The sequence below is a fragment of the Thalia democratica genome, chromosome 4 (assembly GCF_965202585.1).
Source record: "Thalia democratica chromosome 4, ktThaDemo2.hap1.1, whole genome shotgun sequence".
Lineage (NCBI taxonomy): Eukaryota > Metazoa > Chordata > Thaliacea > Salpida > Salpidae > Thalia > Thalia democratica.
The window spans coordinates 51,381,776-51,405,650 of NC_139168.1; the positions used below are offsets into that span (position 1 = coordinate 51,381,776).

At 25.1% G+C, this 23,875-nt stretch overlaps 1 protein-coding gene across 1 annotated transcript; it reads left to right on the forward strand.

Moving 5' to 3' along the window:
• Positions 1 to 780: 780 nt before the first annotated feature.
• LOC145834848 (uncharacterized) lies at positions 781 to 23,134 on the forward strand. The gene is made up of 6 exons (XM_082942366.1): positions 781 to 1,069; positions 12,575 to 12,689; positions 15,123 to 15,338; positions 15,567 to 15,733; positions 19,315 to 19,399; positions 22,535 to 23,134. Exons 1-6 carry the CDS (start codon positions 842 to 844, stop codon positions 22,708 to 22,710), a joined length of 987 nt encoding a protein of 328 aa, XP_082798492.1. The 5' UTR covers positions 781 to 841; the 3' UTR covers positions 22,711 to 23,134.
• Positions 23,135 to 23,875: the final 741 nt, after the last annotated feature.

Sequence of the window (23,875 nt, forward strand, 5' to 3'; positions counted from 1 at the left end):
CACAGAGATTTAAACGTGTTTATCAGATATTCTACATAAAATTACAGTTTGATTAACATTTGAATTTAACTAAATTTACGAATATTACTTCAAACTTTATATTTTTTAAAATTGACATTTATTTTCTCTGTGTAATAAAATTAAATACTAATAGTAGTTTTTATATTTTTTAAATGTGTACAAATATATTTTTAAAGAAAATGGTTTGAAAATTTTCTATTTTCTTTTTAAAACTTATAAGTGTTTTCTTACTAACATTATAAATATATTGGACTAAGTTTTTAAGGAGCTGTAAATTTCAAGCATATAACTTAACTTTAATGTGCTATTTATCTTTAGAATTAATTATTAGTTAGTTAAAAATATTTTATCAATAAATTATTTTAATACTTTACAAATTTTCTTAAAAACTGTTTGTACGCAAAAAAAAAAACTTTTGAACCGCTTTAAGCAACTTTAAAACCTAAAGAAAAAGTGTTTTAACAGTAATTTATTTTACTTAAGAGAACAAACTAACTTATCAAACTACAGCACATTTAAAACAACCTAATAAAACTTAACACATACTTTTCATGTTAAATTGTAATTGTATTAGATTTTTTTTTTAGAAATATTTCAAAAAGTCAATGCTATTGTAAAATAAAGAATAAAAAGTTTTTATATAGTTTATTAAAAACTTAATGAAAACTAAAATCTAAGTATAAATCTTTAAAAAAGAAAAATTTTTATTGTATACTGTATTTGAAATTTTTTTCACAGTTGCTATTACAAAAACAAAATGATAATTCAAACGAAGTTTTATGAGTATACTAAAAAAGCTCCTTTTTCTTCTAAAAATGTTATGGAGTATTCTTTTGTTAACACCACAGTAAAGAAAATATATGACAGCAAACTTCAAACAACCCTGCCTTCCAATGATAAGGATTTATTAGACATAACTGCAGTTGCTGTTTTAACTTTATTAATGCTGGTTTCATCATTTTACATTACGATTAGCTCGTTTACACATGACAAGAAGTTTTCAATCGCAAACCCTGGAAAACCTCATTGTACCAATAATAATATGAAGGTAAGATTTTTTATTAAACTACGTAGAAAACATGTATTTTTTAATCATTATATACTTATAACTCATATCTATAAAGCATATAAAAGCTGTTAAAAGACAAAATTAGTTTAAAACTAAGTTTAAGTTATCTAAACATACTTCGAGCAATTCTCTTCAAAGAGAACAAAGAGAACAAAGCTTACAAGAAATTAGATCTTACAAATTTTTATAGTAACAAAGTAATTTTTAAGTAATCAGTTTTTGATTACTTTATGATTACTTGGTTACTATATAAGTTTGTATGATCTAATCTTTTGTTAGCTTTGTTCTCTACTGATGAAAATTGCTCGAAATATATTTAATTTTATTGATTTTGTGCGTCTTGTATATCTTATTGTATAATTACTGGTCAGTGGTCATCTATGTTCGAATACTTTTTTGTGCTCATAAAGAAACAACATTTTAGAACGCTTCTGATTAAGATTAAATAACTTTTGTTATATGAATATATTTTCTAGTTAACTAAAAATATCATTTGAGTCTTATACTGCATTAAAAGATAGTTTTCAGAAATATTTATAGTACTTTTTCTGAAGTTTCAAATCATTAATTCCCTTTTATATTTCAACGCGATTTTGACCAAGTGTGTAGTACCTATACTTGTTTTTTACAACAGTTAGGTAAGTTGATCAGAAAAATGTTTTTCTTTTTTTGTCAACGACATAGATGAGCACTACAAATGAAAGTATTAATGAAATCTTAATTCTGTAACTAGTTGTTCAATTCGAGACCTAGAAACTTTTGTAAGCAGATACATTTTATAAAACATCAAGAAGTTGTTTAGACTAGAAAACAATAGTTTTCATACTTCAAAGATGTAATTTTTTTTTTTCCTACCGGATTTATTCTGTTAACTAATACTATTCTGTTAAAAAAAAAGATTATACTGTAGAGTCAGGTTAAAAAAGTTACTTGCTACCAGTTTATAAAACTTTTAGTACAAAAAGCTTTTAAAAAATTAGAAGAAAACGTTTTTTTTCTTCGAAAAGAAAAAAATAATTAAAATAAATTTAGTGTTTTAATACTTGTTCTTTGTAGTTTGATTTGTTTCCACAAAAAAGGCAATTAAATACATCATACATGAATATAGAAAATAAATATTTTATTTTCTGTAAAGTATCGTTAGTCATAATGAGAGCAAGTTTAAATTTATGGTTTATAAAATAATCTGAAACAGCTTTCTTTTTTTGCGATGAAATTTATATACGACAATTTTTTCTGCTGAATATTCCACCAATGCGTCGCTGATTTGTTTAAAATTTGTGGCGCTAAAAAGCATAAAAGTTTAATAAATTTTTCAAAATTATTACGAAAACAGGGACAAAATGATGCGATAACATTAAAAAAGCAAACATATTATTTATAAAAAATCTAAAAAAACTCTAATACTTTAAACTTAACTTAGATGTATTAAGTTAGCTTGAAAAATAACTAATCTAAGTAATATAACATTAAACAGTTAGTTTTAATTTAATTAAATTAGTGTTTTTATAAACCACTAAATATTATTTAAATTTTTTAATAAATACTTATAAAAAACCAAATATACGTAAATTTATAAATAAACAGTTAAAAGAAACGTATTTTTTGGTAAAATGATAAAGAATAATCAAAAGTGATTAAATTTTTCTGTTAAAACTCAAAAAAATAAGAAGAAAACCAATAAACTTTATAACTTAATCAGTTTCAACAAAAACAATGGTATTTAGTACATTTTGTATATTAAATAAACAATAAAACATCGTTTAAACGTCATATATAGATTAATTTTTTGTATGTAAATATCAAAATATTATTAATAGATGTTTTGATGAGAAGTTAATAAAAAAACTAGGTATAAATAAAATTTAACGTTTAAAGAGACAAAAATACACTTTAAAAACATTTTGAATTCTACTTATAACTCTTTAATACATAAATGACAGGGTATTAAATATATGGTCAAAACAGGTTTACCAAAGGAATTAAATCAAGGTTCGTACATTCAAAAACTTTATTTTAAATTCTTATTGGTTTATAACCCGTTTAGTAATAAATTTTATTAATTGTTTGTACTTAAAAAAAAAAAAATTCATTTGTATTAAAGCTGTTTTCATTGAAAACACTAAGAGAAAACAAAATTTTAAATAAAAAGTAACACAAAACGCTTAAAAAACATCTTGATTCGAGATTTTTATCACATATAAACAAAAAATAGTAAAAAAAATTAAGCAGGTTTTTAGTATAAACTTACATTAATTATTTTTTGGCGAAAATAAACATAAAAGTGTAGTTAAAAAAGTTTTAAAATTATTGAAAAACAAAATTCTAAAAATAATTAAGAATTAGTTTAACAAAGTAGTAAATTTTATGAGATCCATATAAATTAGACATAAAATGAGTGTAAGGGGTAGGCATAGAATTAAAAAAAGTTTATTAATTGTAGGTTAAAACATTAAGTTTATACTTAGGCATAACAGTTTAAATTAAAATAACTATTACTATTATTTAGTTTAAGTAAGTCAATTATCTTGTTTGTTATATGTATTACCTTGTTGTGTGTATTACGTATAGTTTTTGTTTTGTTGTTTTTTATTTTTTTAAATAGCAAGTATTATACTTGATTAAATACAATGATTAAATTAATTCAAATATTGATTTAGTTTGTTTGTATGTTAACAAAATAGGTACATAATTAGTTATGTTATCATACTTTTATTGAATTAGTATTTATAAATAAATTTCAATGCAAAAACTTTTGAAAAATTACTAAAAATTTAACATTTATAATTGCAAAATGTGCGACTATAGCCCAGGCAACATGGACGAGCGGTCAAAGCGGCGTATTTTTGCTCAGAAACACCTGTTTTAGGGTTCAAAGCCCACTACTGCCATATTTTTAAAATTATGTAAGTAAGCACATATAATTATAAAAAAATAAATAAAAAGCCTATTATTATTTATCTATTACATTCAAAGAGTATCTTCAAGAAGTACGCATCCGTGTAAGATAAGGATAAGTTTAAGGACATAGGGGGGTTAAAACAATTTTTTCACAACGTGATCTTAATTTATAAAGTTTTTACCGAGCTACAAGATGCTATTTACAGATTTTAATAATTTAAAACAACTTTTGAGATGTAGCCGGTCAAAGTCGGAGGAAACAATAGGTTCCTTATGAGAGGCACAACTAAAACAGTAAATAACAAGAAATCAATAAGAATTTATCTCTTCCTAGGTTTTTAGAGATAACTACCTCAAATTTTTAGGAAATGTTCCTTGCAATGTTTAGAAAAGTCTTTTGCAAAAAAAAAACATAACAAACAAACAAAAAAAAATTGTTTAATTTTTTATATATATATTTTTTTATAATTTTAATAATTCCTTGCACCAGTATTTTTAAATATTGCAAGGAACATTTCCTAAAAATTTGTGGTAGTAATCTCAAAAACTACTGGGAATACTAGAAGATATATTTTTAGTGATTTCTAGTTATTAGCTGTTTTAGTTTTGCATCCCATATGGAACCTATTGTTGCCTTTGACTTTGACCGGCTATATCTCAAAAGTTATTTTGAATTTTTAAAATCTGTAAAAAACAACTTGTAGCTTATTAAAAACTATACAAAACAAAATCACATTAAAACATAAAAAATTTTTAAACTCCCCTACACCCTAAATTTATTCTTACAGGGGGGTTACACTTTATTTTAATGAATAACTGACCTTTAACTAATAATTATTTCTAAAAAAATGTTTTAACTCCCCTATGCCCCTAAGTTTATTCTTACCTTACACGGATGTATACTTCTTAAAGATACTCTTTGAATGTAATAGATAAACATTTTGAAAAATTTTTGCGTACCTTACACGGATGCGTACTTCTTAAAGATACCCTTTAAATATAAAACATATTTGTTTTAAAAATTTATTGAGTACCTTACATGGATGTAATCCCCTGCCCTCAACTGTAATTTCCTTTTGCTTATTTAATGGAAGAATCATAGTTATATAAATATACAAAAACATGGAAGTGATTGGCTTTAACCCCCTATACCCTTAAAAAAAGTTCTTGTGGCAAATTAGATATCTGTTGTTCAAACAATGTTTTAGATCCAAAACAAAGTTATAAAAACATTCAGAGACCTAAGTTACCCTGTGAACTTTATTTTATAGATTTAACCTGAACTTAATTAAAATTAACTATAACTGTAATTATTATAAGGTAATACTTCAAGAAATAATACTTTATCTTAATGAATAGCTGACCTTTAACTAACCAAAAATTAACTCAAATTTTTCAAATCAAAGACTAAATGTGTTTCACAAAAAGTATTTAAAAAATTTAATAAACTAACTCTAATATGAAAAAAATTACCTGAATGAATAACTGACCTTTAACTAACCAAAAATTAACTCAACCTTTTTAATTTAAAAATTTATGTACATATTTTAAAAGTATTAACAAATAAAAAAAAAAAGATTTTTTTTAACAGGTTTACAAGTAAGAAAATATTTTTTTTTTAAGAACTTTTATATTTTTATTTATTTTATTTTTTAATTTTATATACATATTTACATAAAGAAAGAAAAAACATAAAGTAAACAAAGTTGTTCTAAAGTGTGTGTGCATGGTAAATGTGAAAAGAAGAAAAAGATTAATATGATTTCCTCTAAAAGGTTATTAAACTAAAAATAAGTGTGCTTTAAGAAAGATATGTGTCTGTGTTGTAAATGTGGAGAGAAAATATTTCAAAATGAGAAAACTTTGGTGCAACTTCATCCTAGGTAATTACTGTGAATTTTTATACAAAAATAATGGACCCCACCACTCATAACCTTTTATTAGCAGTAAAAATAAATAATCCTAAGTTAAATTATTATTTAAAATTTTTTTCTTATCCTACATATGTATTACAGTTAAATTGTATACAAATTTCTGAAACTAGTAAGGTTTAATATTTGAGAACAGACTTTTGAATTTTAAACTAAGTGTTTTGCTAACTTGTAACAACTTGTGGTGCCAAAATATGATAACTAGCATCAAAATTTACGGTTGGATAGTTTTATTTCTATGAAAATAGATCAGCCAATCAGCGACACATGTGTAGAATATTCAGCCCCAATTTTTTTTATTCTTGAAAAAAATTGAATTATTTATCAGTTTGTCTTCAGCAGATAATTAATTGTGAATAAAGCTTCACATGTTTGGTTTTTATATCTATAATAGGTCAATTTAGTTTTAAAAAGAAGTATTTCTAGTTTATCAAGCACATGAAACTATAGGTTATATCAATACTACTTGCGTAGTGTTTTGTTACATACAAAAATATTATATACCAGTGCTTTTAGTGAAAAAAAGTATTTCTTACAAAAATAAAAAAAATCTAAATAAGATTGTTTTAGATTTCTATAGCATAGAATTGAGAAAGCTAGCTTTTTTTTTCGTTTTATATATTTTGTTTTATACATCAAGTAGTAATTCTGGAGAAGAATGACATACTTTTCATTGAAAAGAGTACAAGTCCACTTATGAACCAAACGCTTTCTAAACCAAACAGCAGATACTATAAAACAGAAAAATTTATTGTCATAAATCATTTTAATTTAGTTGCTTCTTAACTACAACAAACAAAATACATCTTAGATATAGCAAAAGCAAGAAATATGTACATTGTACATTCTATGTAATTAATTAAAAAATTGCTTATACGTTGTTCATACAAAGTACTTAAAGTATAAGAAATCTAGCTGTTTATTATGTTCATTTTTTACTTTTGGTTTACTTTAAAAGCAACGACTAGAGTTTTCAACTCGAGTTTAAGGAGATAAGCACAAATTCAATACTTCAAAAAATGCTTTAAGATATTGAATTTGTAAGAAGAATTTTAAACACTTTTAAAACATTGAAAATACTTTTTAGAAACAATTTTTTCTAGCAAAAAATGAAAATGGTTATGAAGAACTTTCAAATACTTTTTGTAAGACTTTACACACTTCTAAACTTCAAAAAATATTCTAATAGTTTATTTATCTCAACAAGCATTACCTACTTAGGTAAGTAATATGATAAGAATATCGCATTACAAACCACTTACAATTTAATTGTTTTTACTAAAATCTCTCGAAGTAATAGTACAGTGACTTTGTAATATCCTATTTATTTACGAGAGCAAACGTAAAAAAGTCAAAGTAATTTTCTTTAATCTGCCAGAAAATTGTTGCTTTAAATTTATATTGATAACAAATTGTGGTGTCCTTAAATTAACATAAATTATTTTTGAAATATAAAATTTTCTCCTTCGGTTTACCTATAGATTTTTTTTAATTATTATGTGTTAGAATATCAAGTAAATTTGCTAAACTATGCATACTTGAGCAATTCAAAAAGTTTGAACGTATTTATAAAATAAACTGTTAAAAATCTTTTACAGTTAGCATTTTTTAAAATCATTTATTTATTTGCATTTGCTGTCTACTGAGACTACACACTATACAGTAGGGTGCATTGTTGCCCTTCATAAATAAAAGTTTTGTAGTAAAACTTAGTTAAAAGCTTTTAGCCTCGAAATTCAAATGAAAAACCACCAAAAAATTAAGATTCCTTGCTGTCAGTAAATTAGAGCCAATGTATTTAAAAAAAATAGTATTATCCTTATTTTCACAGCAGAGTCTATAAATATTTTTTGATATTGCGATTAGATTTTAGAATACATTTTTGATTATCAAAAAAAAAAACTTTGAACAATTATTCTGAACTTTGTCTTTTTAAAAAAGCAACAAGCATTCGTTGAGTGTTGATTCTTTTTAAATTAGAAATGAAATTAAACAAATTACAACAGTTAGTTTCTTGAAATATTCTTTACTATGAGATTTGGTACGTCCTTCCTATCCTTCTCGATGGTTCGTAGATTATCCTAATGCGTGTCTTAATTTCTCGAAGAACGATACACAACTGCTGGACAATTTAATACCTCGTTCGGCATCGTCGTTGACAACACTCATGTACTTTACTATTACTTTTGCATCTAAGTAATACTTGTCGGTAGTCTATTGTTCTGCAGGTTTGATAGGAAAAAATAAATTTATCTATGATTTAAAAAAAGCATGGAATTACTTCTAACAAAGTCTACTAGATCTTGCTTCTCATTAGACCTAACAGGAAATATAGGTAACTGTTTTGTTTTTTTAAATGTTTCGGGTTTATCCTGATTCATTTGATGATTTAAAGTATAAGCAACCTTATCTTTGACTGTTTGACTGGTATAATTATTAAACAAACTCAAAGGATTTTCAACTAGTTTTTCAATAAGATACCGTAGATGAGGATTCATGGCGCTTAACGCAAAGGTTGCACATGACTAATCAGTACTTTTGTAGTTTTGAAGTGTGTTTTTTAAATCCAAAATCGTTGCCAGGAGCTACTGAAGCTAAAGTACAATTGATTTAATAGGGAATAACATTATATAACTATTTTAGGGAACAGTTAGCAGTTTATGTAAAAACAAACAAACCGTTTCAGTTTCTTTAAAAAAATTGTGTTCCAAGGTTTTTTTCATTGATACTTATATTTTTTTAAGATATTTTATTCGAAAAATTTTCGTTTTTCTATGGATATAGAACAAAAAACTTTATAAAGTACCAGCTCTAGTACATGATGCTTGCAAACTAGCTGTTATATTGGCTTGCCAAGACAGTTTTAAAATTACACACAATCAAATGAGTAGCACCCTGTATTGGGTAGCTGTCTAAATTGCACGAGCATACACAATTGCACGAGGGGACAAAATTGAACGAGTGCACAAAAATGCACGAAGATACTTTTGCACGAGTGGCTAACATTGCATGACGATAAAATTGCACGAAGATACTTTTGCACGAAGACAATTTTGCACGGGTTATTTTTTTTTTAATATTTTTTTTTAATCTTTTTTATTTACTCTATTTTTTTACTATCACTGTTACCCCTAACCCTTACCCTCGGTCGGTAAGTTATTTTATTTTTATTTTTAAACTTTATTTAAAAAAAAAAATTTTCTACTAGCATTATTACCCCTATCCCTTACCCTCGGTCGGTAGCTTAAAAAAAAGGTTTTAATAAATTAAAAAAAAAAAGTTTAATTATAATTTTTATTAGTTCTTTTTTTATTTTTATTATTACTATCACTGTTACCCTAACCCTTACCCTCAGTCAGTACTTTTATTTATTTATTAATTGTTTAAAAAGTTTTTTTCTGTTTATTTTTTATTTTTGTTTCTGTATTTTTTTACTCTGGTGCAAAAATGTAATTCGTGCAAAATTGACATTTGGTGCAATAATCGTCTTCGTGAAATTTTGTGCCCTCGTGCAAATTTCACTTCTAGCAAATTTGGGCTTGTGCAATTTTGTGCTTTCGTGCAACTTTGATCTCGTGCAATTTAGTCCCCTCGTGCAATTTAGTAACCTTGTGCAGTTTTATCATTGTGCAATTTAGACCCGTTTCCCCCTGTATTACATCTAAAAGTGGCAAAAGCCATACTATGAATGCTGTATACACAGTTCTATTTTTGAAGAAAGCCAATCACTGTATTACTAACTCTTTTGGTGTGAATGCTTTTCAAATTGTATCATAGTGAAGGAACTACTAAAAACTAAATAAATGTTGTTTTCCTGAGACAGAAACTTATAAAGCATTTTGTTTTAAGTTGGCATCCAATAATGGACTAGTTTTGTAGACCCAATGCACCAGAAGGTTTTTTGGAAAAGTCCATTTATGCCTGATAGTGGAAAAAATTGCTTTAGTTGTATTGCTGTAATATTTTAAGTATATGAAAAACTTGTATTGAGATAATTTTTATCTCTACCACCAATATCATTTAAGAAAGAAACAATTATTGGTAAGTCAGTTGGAGTCGTAAGAACTAATCAACTTATCTGTCGTCAGTGATGAAGTCAGCAGATAAAAACAGTGATACACCTGTTCTTACAACACGTTTATCCTGAGTTGAAATTTTTTTTAACTGTCCAGAGTTATCCTGAGTACACTTAGTGTGTGGAACCCTGTTATTTTACATGTACTGTCTAACTTAGACCAATTTAACTTATTCTTTGATTAAGCGATTTTCGTTATTTGATTTTCGTCGGTGCTTTTTCAAGAAAGCAATGTTCTAAACTTCTTGAAAAGTCTCAAAAACAGCTGTATACCTTGATTAATGAACTCATTTTACTGTCCAAATTCAGTAGTTTCTTTTTCCTAAATTTACATTTTTATATTCTACAGTCTACACCAGGGGCATTTCTAGACTTTTTTCAAAACGATCACAATTATTTTTGTTCTTAATTTGCCACTTAAGTACGCAATATTTAGTCGAAAAACTCTATGTTTAAAATACTTTTTTTCTACTTAAAAAAAAAACAATTAGTAATAGAAAAATATTAAATTTTTTTTATTTAATATACTCTATAAAATTTAGATAAATTAAAACTATAAGAACCAGAAAAAAGTTATAAACTTACAAAGTTTATATCAAAATTCAAATCTGTTATTTAAAACAAAAATATTACAGACATAACTAACTTACTTAAGAAAAAATTAACTTTTTTATCAGGAAACAATATTATAAAATGACTAAAACTAGAATAAATTTTTATAAAGAGAATTTCAATTTTGATCTAAATTTTAGTATAGATGAAGTTCCTACAAATGTTTCTATTAAATTTTAAATTCTTTACATTAATATATCTATTTATAATAAAAAAAAAATTTCAAGTAATTTAATCTATAAAAATTGAAATTTCAATAAAAAAAGTGTTTAGACTTATACAATTAAATTAAAATATCATTAAAAAAATTTATTCTAGTTTTAAATATTTTATAATATTGTTTCCTGATAAAAAAGTTAATTTTATATAGAGTAAGTTAGTTATGTCTGTAATATTTTTATTTTAAATAACAGATTTGAATTTTGATATACAATCTGTAAGTTAAAAACATTTAAATAAAATGTAAAGAGAATTTCAATTTTGATTTAAATGTTAGTATAGATGGAGTTCTTACAAATTTTTCCTTTAAATTTTAAACTTTTTACATTTTTATATCTATTTATAATAAAAATATTTTTTTTCAAGTAATTTAATCTTAAAAATTGAAACTTTACTAAAAAAATGTTTAGACTTATACAATTAAATTAAAATATTTTTCTTTTTTTTTCTTTTTGTTTTTCCTTTTTTTTTTCAGGGGGTTCACAGGAAACAGGAAACCAGTCAAAACACGCCCCTGGTCTACACTATGCAATAAAATTTAAAATATATTCTAAGATTTAGGGGTTTATTTTCAGACTAAATTATAGTTAATATCTATATATTGAACATACTTTGTTCCAATATCTTTTTAAATAGTTAAACCAGCGGCGTTACGTGGTATTTTTCTTAGGTGGTTCAGAAAATAAAAATAAAAATTTTCCGAGCTGCCCGTGCTCGAGTTGCCGATGCTTGAGTCGCCTCTACTCGAGTCGCCTCTGCTCTGCTTAGCTTTGTTTATATTTTTTGTTTACAATAGCTTCTGGAATGTTTAGCTTCTTGTATTGTTTTAAAGAATTTTCAACTTAGCTTACTTACCGCAATTTATTGATTTTGCGGTAATTCTTGAAGAAATTTTGATTTTTTGAGTTTATGTGCGGCAGGCAGCTACGAGTTTGCGGCAGTGTAAAAAGCAAAATGGTCGTTGTCTAATTGGAGTTTTATAAGAGAATTTATTCTAAATAACAAATAAAAAATTATTGATACTTAATTTTTACTCACAAAATTTTAAGGTGGTGCAATTGCGGCAGTGCAACACTCCACGCGACGCCCCTGGTAGAAATTAAATTCCCTAGTTCACTGTTTGACTAAGAAATAAATTTAAATAATATTATAAATTTATCTGCATAACTTGTTAAAAATGCTTTTAAACTAGTGACTTTACCGCTTTTAAGAGTTAAACATGTAGGATATTTGTATTGAAATTTCTTAATATATTCTTAAACTTATAAAGTTTGAGAACTCGTTGAAAATGAATAAAACTATACAATCAAAGATACTTTAAATATAAGTTATTGCTAAATGGCTAAAATTACATAATACAAATGACTGATGCACGAGTTAAATAACAAATGAGTAAAAGAAAAGCTTTTAGTTTAAGAAACGTAAAAATAAAATTGAAGTAATGATTTAGACATTTAGTTCTGTTGTAATTCATTTTTTACTTTTATTTGTTCTTTAAGCTTAGTTTATATTTTATAGTTTTAACCTTAAGTTTTTAGGTTTAGTTATTATTTTTAATTTATAACGATACACCGTAGCATACTTAATTTTTATCGTGTCTCGTACATTTTTAATTTTTATATTCCTCTTGACTGATATTGAAGACTTTTATTTTTTAAAAGTTTAATGATTTTTTGTTTGCAAAGTTAATTATAATTTATTTATTAATTATAATACATCTATAAATTTATTCTCTTATACTTTCAGAAAAACTGTTGTTTAAAAACAAACAATGCACGGATCTTGTTGTCAGTTTCTGCCCTACTTATAACTATTAAAGTTGCTCTGGAGGTTTTGGAAATTTTCTACAAAAATGAACCGGGTAAAGATTATCAATAGCTTACTAACTTTATATTTTCGTTTATTTTTTTATACAGGTGCGTCGCGTGGGATAGATCATTGCAGCAGTTGCTCCACCCGATAAAAAAGTTGTTACAATATTACTAAAATGATAAAATTTTCACTACCTAAAAAAAATTTGTTAACAAACGATTTCCTATAACTGTTGCATTTCTTTCTTATTAAATTAGTTTAAAACTTTTTTGTTTTTTTTGTAAATTTTCCAAACCCCATAAGAAAAATACAATTCGTCGCTACGGTTTTTATATAATGAAAATAACCTAAATATTTTTTTTGTAATAAATTTTATTCAAAAATCAATTTACTTGTAACTATATTGAGTTTGGAAGCCTTTATAAAGAGATAGTAAAATACATATTACATTTGGTTGTCATTCTTTGTATTTAAATTTATGTAAAATCAAATAAGATTATTAGCAGAACAATAGTTACACTTGCTTTAGTTACAATATTAGATAATACTTGTAAAATTTAAGTAATTACTTTGGAAGTATTATTACAATGATTTATTCATAATAATAAATAGGTCTTATAGACTACATTACATACTAAAAAAATTAAAATATCCTGACGTTTAAAAATAGTTTCTTGATTAATGCTCATACTACATTATAAGTGTCATAAATTATTTGAAATAAAAAAAATTGGTATTTAACAAACAACATTATAATCTTAACACTAATATTCAGATTTTTGAGTTTTTGTATTTGAAGCATTTATAAAAAAAATTGTAACTATTTAAAAATTTATCTAAAGCTTTTTAAAGTAAACATTTACGTAATTAAAATTAGTTAATTTTTAATACAAGGGGAGTCATGTGGGATGGAGCATTTGAGCAGGTGCTCAACCTGAAATTTTTTAATAAAATATAATTTATAGTGTGTTTAGATTAATTTTCTTTAAAAAAACTTCTGTTTAAATACGATTCGTTTTAATTGTCTATTTTTTAATTTACCAAACTAGTTGAAACTAGTTTAAATATCGAACTTAGGGGTTGTTTAAATACTTGTATTTTTTTAGCAACCACTAACAAAAAACTATGCGTTGCCGCTGCTAAATACTTAAACAAAATTTATTAACCTCAAAGTAAACAAATATTAAACAGACGTAAATTAAAAAATAACAAGAGTCTAGGATCAAAACTGTAACTTACACTATAACTTGTAAAATCTACGTAAAAAGCTTCAAACAATCATATAGAATATATTTAAAAAGTTAGTTTCTTTCTTTGCAAGTAGAGTAATACAAATCCATATCATGAATACTGTTTTTTGGAATATAAAGTTTTAACTAACTAAATCAAATTAGATTTTATTTCAAAAAATTAAAAATAGTTCTTTATAAGCTTGTAAATGTTAATAAAAGTGTGGTTAGCCTTTTGTTAACTTAACCTACTTATAAAATATGTTATAATTAATAAAAGAATAAATACTAAATTTGCATCTTGTTTGTTAACTATACAGGTAGAACCTTAAATTCTTTTATTTATACTTGATTTGTTAAATAAAGTTATTATAATTATGTGTTCAAAATTTGCTGTCTAATATGAAACGTTTTTCATTTCGTATGTACAGTTTTTAAAACGCATTTTTTCTTTTTCTGTAATTAGATGAAAAATTTTTTGTTTGTAAGCTCATAAGCAACTACTGTAAAATGCTAACTAAATCTAGTTTCATAATTAAACATTTTTTCAAAACCTTATTAAACTTATATACTTTATTTATTGTCGAAAAGACTATAGATCAAGATTTCCCAAACATTTATAAATGTCCCCTTTAAAGAAAATAAAAAAGCTATGGCCCCCTCAACGACAGAATATCTAGTGTAAATTTCAAAACTACCATTAAAAACACCTAGTACCTTTTTTTTCTGTACCATCAACTCCAGAATATCTAGTGTAAGTTTCAAATTATGACCTTATGCCCCCCTGTGGCCACTTTGCTGCTCATGGCTCCTTAAATTTCTGTCATGGCCCCTAAGGAGCCCACTTGGCTCACTTTGGGAAATCCTGCTATAGATATAAAAGTTAAAATACAATAATCAGTTAAACTAAATACACTTGATATATATGTGTTTTTTTTAGTATCTAATTGAAATAATTATAATATTTTAATTGTAAAAAAAAAATTAACATCTCCAAGGTATAAATCATTAAGCATCAATATACATTTGAGTAGAGTATTTTTTACCAGAAAAATTGAAATAAAGTTGTATAAGTAATCATAAAATCCTTTTTCTATATTTTTATTCTATTTAAGATGTATAAAAAAACTCTGAAAAACAATTTTTAAATCGAAATTGTCTTTTTTATATTTCCTCTAGCTTTTCAAAATAGTTTTTAAAAAGTATATATTTTTTAGTTTATTACTTTGTATTTAACAAATTTTTTTTTACAGGGAAAACCTTTTGCACAGTTATAAACAATATCAAAACAGTTCTTCTTATAACATCTCTAACCCTTGTATACATTGTGTTGTGGTTAAGACAAAGAAAATTTAATATAAATCTTCCAATGAAGTTGGAATGGTGGAACAACTTTCATGTGTTCTGTAGCTATTTCGTTCTAATGCTAATATCAATATCATGTGCAGCCTGTCTAGTAATATTTTTAGGTTAACCTATTTTAGACATTTAAAATTTATGACAGTGAAAAAGCTTAAATACAAAACTAAGTATTTTTTCACTATATACTAACAGAAAATTGTAATAAAATAATAAAAATAGTTCTTTATTTTCCAATATCATAAAAACATTCAAAAAGCTATACTGTGTTAATATTAAGTATAATCAGTACAGTGATTAAGATAAATTTAAGAAAAACGAATTTTGTAAATATTTAGGTTTGCGAAAATACAAAGGTTCTCCCATAGGGTGTGAATATAAATCAACACTAGAAGTAAATGGTCAACACTTGAGAGTTGTAATTATTTTTACATACACACTTGTTTTTCAACTATTGCTACTTTTACTCCTAGTTATTCCTCTATTACACCACACGAGAAATACAGTAAGACTGTTTTAATTTACTTCATTACTTAACTTTACAGCAAATTTTTGTGTAGATTATGAGAAAACTACCTCAAAATCTATAATTATAGATATAATTTTAAACTTATAAACATTAATCTTAGTATGCTTTACTAGTTTAATGACTTTTTATTTGTTCTTAACAAAAAACTAACTACAAATAATTATTTATAATTCTAGCAATACCATATAAAATTTAAAAAAAAATTCAAAATTTATTATAGGTTTGAAACCACCTAAATTAAGAAAAAACACCTTTTTAAGGAAGTTTGTCAATTATTAAAAAAAAATATATCTTAAACACACAATAAGTGTTAATCTAACGTATTCAATAAGAATTTGTAATTCATTTATTAACTGGTGTCTATAACAAATATCAAAAATAAGTAATCCGACACAGTTCCATCTTTTTGATAAAGTTTACAAATAGTGTCTGGTGTGACACAATAAAAAATAAGCAGACATAAGCTAACGTTTATTTACAATCATTTAAAGTCTATAATGTACAAATCAGTTTCTAACCATTGAAAACGATATGTCAAAAACAATAGAAAATAGAAACATAGTTTTTAGAAAACAAGTAATAAGAATTTATCTACACAGTTGCTACAGTTTAATGAACTGTCAAAGTTCGCTAAAGAAGAAAATAACTTAGTTAAATTTGAAGACTTTTATTTTAAAGCCCTCCAATCTGAAATAGCTACTAAATACATTCGTCAACATTGTGAAACAAAGAAAGAAAAATATTTCTCATAGTAAGAAATGAAATAAATGTGCACTATGTGACCATCACGGTAGTCATAACAGTATGCTGTATGAAAAAGGCGTTATAAAAACTCAAGAAAACAGAAAAATAAAGATCAACTCAAACCTAAACTGTTATTGTAAACTGGTATTTAACAACTTAATACAAGAATGGCTGCACACCAACCTAGATAGTAAAACTTTCAACAAATAACATAATTTTAAAGATAATTCATACGAATCAGCTTTGCTCAAATAACATAACATGGATCTTTAAAAAATATAAAGAACTTCATTACAGACAATGGATCAGTAAACCGTGGCTTGCAAGCATGTTTTTTAAAACAAAATACGGCCCTCGAAAAGTAAAATTGTTGCCCGCAAGCATTTAAATCTAGTCTGCTATTTAAATAAGTTATAAGAAGAGTAATAAAAAAGTTCCGTTGTATATCGTTAAAATAAGTTGAATGATGACTAAAAAAAGGTCACGTTGTAACTAAAACTGAGTCCATTAAAGCAATAGCCAACTGCCTTTCGATCTAGATTGATCATACAAAGAAGTTTTCGTCGTCCTGTCAGATAAACAGAAACTAGAAAATAAAAGGTATTTTAAAATCAACAGATTAAAATCAAAGTTAACTTAGCAAAGACTCCATACACTGAGTTAAATTGAAATTAAGTAAACAAAAAAGTCAAAATAACATTTTCGATTAAAACAAGATGATGCCTTACTGTTTAAAAAAACACATATAAACATAAAAATTTAGTTACTTTAAAAAAAATTATTTAGTCAAACATATTTTCTGGGTTATTTATGATTTATAAAATTTTAAATTTTATTAATTCATTAAAAAAACAATTTACTATATATAAAATTAATTTTTGTATTTTTTACGTTTATTGCATTTTAACAGCTGTTCTTTTTAATTTGACGAGATTTAGTAAATGAACAAAATCTTGTGTGTTTTTGTTTTACACGTGCTTCATCTTAAAGTATTTTAAAGGTTTAGACTTATTAAATTGATATCTAAAGTATTTAATATCTACAATATATGAGGTTTTTAAAATGTACTTTTTTCTTTAAAATTGTATATAACAATCTTCAAACAAGAAAATATTTTGATTAATTTCAATATAAGTAAACTGTATAAAACTGAATTTAAAATGGAGAAGATAGTTTAAAACTAATAATTACGAGTTCAGTATTATATGAAATTTAATTTAAAATATAATTTTAATGGATATTTATAACAAGTTTATTAGTTGTAAATAAATTTAAAAAATTATTAATTCTTTCAATTCGTTTCAGAAAAAATAGTTGTTTAAGAATCAACTAATTTCGTGATTCTTTTTTATAATTACATAAGTCATACCTTTTTTAACATATTTCTTGTTTCCAATTTAATGTTCATTTTACAAATCCAATATATTTCAGTAACATCTTTAACCATAATTTTCGCAGTCTGATTCCTTATTCAACAAAATGAACATATTTTATTGCTTTAGAAATAATTTGATCATAAAAAATACATGGTGAAAAATTAGCGATTAGTTTTAGATTTTTAGAAGCTTGTACAAATCAAAAAAAAGTTACTAGACTTTAAAATAGGGATGACCAACGTAGGGCTGCTGGACGGATAAAGGCCAAATGCAGAAATCTCTTGTCCGAGGCGTACGTTATAGGTTGAAACTGACTTAAGTACAACAAATAAAAAAATAGCTTTTTTTTTGTAAAAAGTGTTTTAGAATGTGTTCTTACTTTGATATTTCATTATTTTATAGGATGAACAATTTTTTTCAGTTAAGTTATTTAAATGTTATTCAAGTCTTTTAGGATAATTTTTATGATTTAAGCGGCCCTCTAAGTTCTTCCCTTAACAATTTCGGCTTGAAAATGATTTCTTTTCCTTAAATCTGGCCTACTGACTAAACAAGTTTTCCACTCCTAGCTTAGAAAAAAATTAGATTATATCTAAGTAAATTTTTTTAATAGTTAATCTAGAAAGATTTTATCTTACTTTAAAACTAGGTATAAATTTCTTATGCTTGAAAAACAATATTTTTTAACCTTTTCAATTACGGTTGTCCTTTCCTATTTACTTTTGTAAAATAAAAATATATATACATACTTAAAAATGCTAAACAATATTTTTCATTTTGTGCAAAACTAAATACTACTCTTTAGAAAAAATTGTTTAGTAGAAATACTTTTCTAAAATAAAGTTGATTGAATGCATTAAAAATTCTAAATATACTGTTTTTTGAACGACAAAAATAAAAGCGCTCAAAATATTTGGCCCAAGGACCTGGTACAAGAAAATCTTACGGTTACCGAGTCGCACACCACGGATACCTTTCAACGTCTTTTCCAGGACAATATATATGTGATTTAAGAAAAAAGCGTATTAAAATGATACCTACATTTTGCAAAGTAGTCTAAAAGCTAAAAATGTCTTCAAAGTTAGATCGTAACAGACATTAAGGTAGAAACGACCTAAAATTTTGGAAACTGTACTCACAACTTTACTATTTTGAAATAAATTTTCTAATTTCTAAAAATAATGTTTAATTCTTCTTATTTTACTGTAGTAAGATTAGTTTAGAAGCTTTAAAAAGTTTTAAAAATATTAGAAATAGTTGCATTGAACTTAATTTATATATATTTTAAGATTTTATTAATTATTGTTATTACATAAGTATTAATGATTAATATTTATTTTCTATCACTTAACATAAAAGGTCACGTTTGAAATATGAAAATACTTTTTTTTTAATTAATCTGAGTAAACTTTATTAAAGTCTGTTATTTATTTTTAGGCTAGTTTCAATTCATCACAGAAAATAAACTTTCAAATAATGAAAAGACTTTCAATGTGTGCTGTAATTGCCATATGCTGGAACGGTAGTTTTTTGAATGATGATTTTACAACTCCAACTAAAAGTTTTAAAAGTATAAACGTAACTGAATAAATTTAAAACTAAATAAATATGTTTGAGATAGTATAAACAAACTAAGTTCTCATAAAGCACTAAACTCATGAAACTGAAATGAAAACATGTTTTTGTTTACTTTTGATTCTTCGAAGTTGAAAGCAATGAAAAACTTTTATTTTCAAAACGCGATGCCGTTATCTTACTTCAAATCGAGTAAAACTAAAAATAAGCTTGATTTAATGCTACATATTTGTTGTTTTGTGGTTTTATTGTTTAATTGTGAGTAAACTGTGTTGATATTTTTGTGATTATTTTGTGGAAATTTAATGATTAGATATCAAAAATGTTTACAAAATACGTAGGTTTGCAAAAGTATATTTGTAATAAATCTGTCATGTATACCAACCACTGTCACGTTTGGCTTTTTAACTTGAGAAGTTGCCCTTCCCTGCTTAAAGCATAGGTTCATGATAAAGTTGTGTGCTAAATGTATTATGAAGATATTAAAACAGAAATGTTTGTACTTTAAAAATAGAAGGAGCATATGACTAAATGTTAATTGATAAAGTATTATTTTTTTCAACAAGTTTTACTGATCGTTTAGTATCGACTTGAAGGTTTTTTAAGATTAAACCATCAATAAGAATATTTGTGTAATATTCAGCAGATTTGAGTGACTTTGTTATTAGTTTTTCGCTCTAAATATAAAAATAAAACTTTAAGTTTCTTTGTCTAAACCAGAAAACTAATTTAAGACTTTGTGTCAGTCGACTGCACTAGTTTACATTTGAAAATACATATTTAAACAGCCTTATTCGAGCGGTCAATCTTCACTTTACATAAACGTTCCACGTCGGACTTAGTACGGTTATTAAGTGTACACTTAGGGTTTGTTAAGAAGATTTTCTCATCAAATCTAAATGTTTTATATGCGCTTTTTTAAAATTGTTTATAATTATGTCAAGTACTTTAAGGTATCAAGTTATTTTTTGCTATACTATCGTTTAAAATTTTACCACTGCATATTTGTAATCTTTAAAAATTTAAAATTTTAATAATTTTTCATAGTGTTTTATTGAAATTTCATTAAAATTACTTATTTTGTTTAAAGAAAGAATCAAACTTGTACATTTAACTCCGTCTCGCACAGGGTTCATTAGTACGATTTGAAAAGTTTTCCATGTTTTGAGATCGCCGACCGACTTTGGTAAAAGTGTGAATTTGAATTCGAAGCTGTCATCTTCCGCAGCTACATCATTTACTTCTTCAAAGATTTATACCTTTCACCTCGTGTATTTAATTTCTTACTGTATATTTAAACGGTTACAGGACAATTAAAATTCGGACAATTCAAGTTCTGACAATTCAAATTTTTAGTTTTTTCTAAAGGTTACAACTTGGAAAGTAATATATTAAAAAAAAAAAGTGGTTTAGGTCTAATTAATAAGATTATGATAATCGAAAAAAATCAAAAGATAATTTTAGAAATTACTGAAAATTACTATATTTTAAAACAAATATTCAAAATTTAAAGTTAATCGTTTGCTAATAGGGATCCTAGCAAAGCAAGTTCGCTCTACAGTTTCTACAAGTTAACACACAGAAACATATGTTATTTCAATAAAGAAATAGTACTGTGAAAATTTGTAATGATATTTTAAAACTAAATATTTAAAGTTTATAGCTAATCGTTTGCTAATAGAGATCCTAGCGAATGAAGTTCACTGAAAAATTTGTTATATTAAAATTTTAGTCATATCTCAAAAAGTGTTTAAAGTTTTGCTCTGTAGGTAATAACTAGACCAAAAACCGCAATATTTCAAATATATGTTACTGGTTGAGTGGTTGTCTTTGAAATATTTTGAGAATTTGAATTATCGGAGTTTAAATTGTCCGAATTTGAATAGTCATTCACCCATATAAACGTCATCTATAACACTTTTTGGTCTTTCTTTCATAATATCTCCAACTTTAAAAGATAGCTTAAAATATAAATTAAAACTTCAGTGCTTGATAGAAAATACAAACGTAATGTAAGATTTGAAAGATTATATAAGTACAAACATAGTCAAAACTTAAGTGTAGGAAATATTTTAAATACTTAAACTGTGTATAATGCCAGTTGGAACGGGTCACTTTTGCACAAGCGTTACTTTTGCAAGGCGTCACTTTTGCACGAGGTAAGGGTCAGGGTTAGGGCTAGGTTCAGAGTTAGGGTTAGAATTAAAATTAGGGTCGGGGTTAGAGTTAAACTCAGCATTAGGGTTAGGGTCTTATTTAAGTTCAGAGTTAGTGTTAGAGTTAAAGTTTTGGTTTGGTTCAGGGTTAGAGTCCAGGTTAGGGTGAAAACGAGAAAATTAACGCCGTGCAAAAGTGACGCCGTGCAAAAAATTACGCTTTGTGCAAAAGTGACACCCACCTGATGCAAGTTATAAAGTTAAAATAAATTGAAAACTAACAAAAATAAATAAAACAAACAAACAGCTCGATTATATATTTACTAGTTGTATTTTACAATTGCTTTAGTTTCATTTCAATACGACGTGTGTAAATATATTTTTTTTAAATATTCATATTTGTATGATCGTTATAATAATACTACCATATGTTAGTTTAATAACAAAAGAGTACTGTGAAAATTTGTTATTATATATTCCAGTAAACTTGCTTCTCTATTAGCAAACCATTAACTTCAAAATTGGAACATTGAAGAATATAGAATATTTATTTGGCTTATGATCAAATATTTGTCGAGAAAATATTTACTTATAGACAAAGTTTATCAATAGTAGAAGTTATTATGACGATCATACAAATATGTGTTATTTGAAAAAGTTACTAACATATGATATTAACATTTTATTAACATAAAATATATTAACATATGGTAGTTTAATAAAGAAAGAGTACAGTGAAAATTTGTTATTTTATACTTTCTATCAATAAAACTACACTTTTTAATAACTTACACACTTTAATTAAAAATTACTTAAAATCAAATTTGTGTTTAACTCCTTTCTGTAGTAATTAAACGCTTGACATTAACTAAAACTTTCAATTTAAATGACTTAACTTAGTTGGTTGACTTAAGCATGTATTACAGGTGTTATGGGAATTATTATAATATTTTGCCTCCAAGCTTCATACTCACTATATAGGCAAATTGTATATGATGCAGATTTAATTGTGTTACTTACTTGCACAATTGTCAGTTTTCGTGATTGGAGAAATATACTGTTTCCGTGGAAACGATCAATAAAAAAAACTACTACTGTCTGAATTTAACGACGCAGTTTTATGAAAATATATTAAGTGCATAAGTAATTTAAGCTTCCTAAAACTTGTAAACTCAAACTCACTAAATATTTCTAGTTAAACTAAATTCAAATTTTTTATTAGTACAATTTTTTTATGTGTATTTATTGAAAATTCAACTTCAAGTAAAAATTTAAATCACCAGTACTTATAAATTTAAATAAAGTTGAATTAATTACACTAATAACAACTTAGATTTCTAGTGGATATATGTGAAGTTTTAAGTGTGCACTGTGCAGGTCACATCTCCACATTGTTAAAGCTACTTCATTAACTAGAATTTAAAGTCTAAAGCTGCCGCTAAAATAAGCCTTTTTAAGAAAATTATTTTTAAGTCAATTATTTTTATATTTTTGTAAAAGCTTTATGTTTTAGGGGAAGTTTAGAAACGAACTTTTTTATAAAAAACTCAATTTCGTGTAAGTTTTTTATCTTTATTATGTTTATTGATTATTTGAATAAAAAACGTATTTTATACTGACTTAACAAAATATAGTGATTAATGTAAAGTTTTGTATTGAATGTGTTTTGTATTGCAAAACTGTAAGTATGTAAATAAAGCTTGTAATTAAAAAGTATGATATTTTTTAAGTTTCAACCAATAATGCATAAAAAGATAGTACTTCTGTGTTTTTTTTTTGCAAAATATGACATTTGTTAAGAAAAAAAAATTTAAAACCTTGTGTTGATTTTATTTATGCATAAAACAGTTACGTAAAAATTTTTTTGTAACTCTGCTACTTCTTTTTAAACAAATTTATTATTTTTAACCGTTGTAAGTTGTCTATTTTTCTTTAATGTTTTTCTCTTAAATTAAAGTATCGTAGTTTTCAAAATATTTTGTTGTAACTTTATTTGCAGTTAAGTTTGTGGTTTTGTATTTAACCCGATGCAAAAATTTTTTTCATACTAAAACAATTATAAAGGCTAGTATTTATAGTTATATATGTAAACGAATTCAGTTTAAAGAAAGGAATAATATGTAAAAAAAAACGATACTACATTGTACTCAGTACTCTTAATAGTTTTTAATTAATTTAATGATAGAAGACGGCCCAGGTTTGTCACTAATTTTTATGTTATTGCGGTTTTTGAAAAAAAAAAACATTACAAAAAACTATGGTTTTTT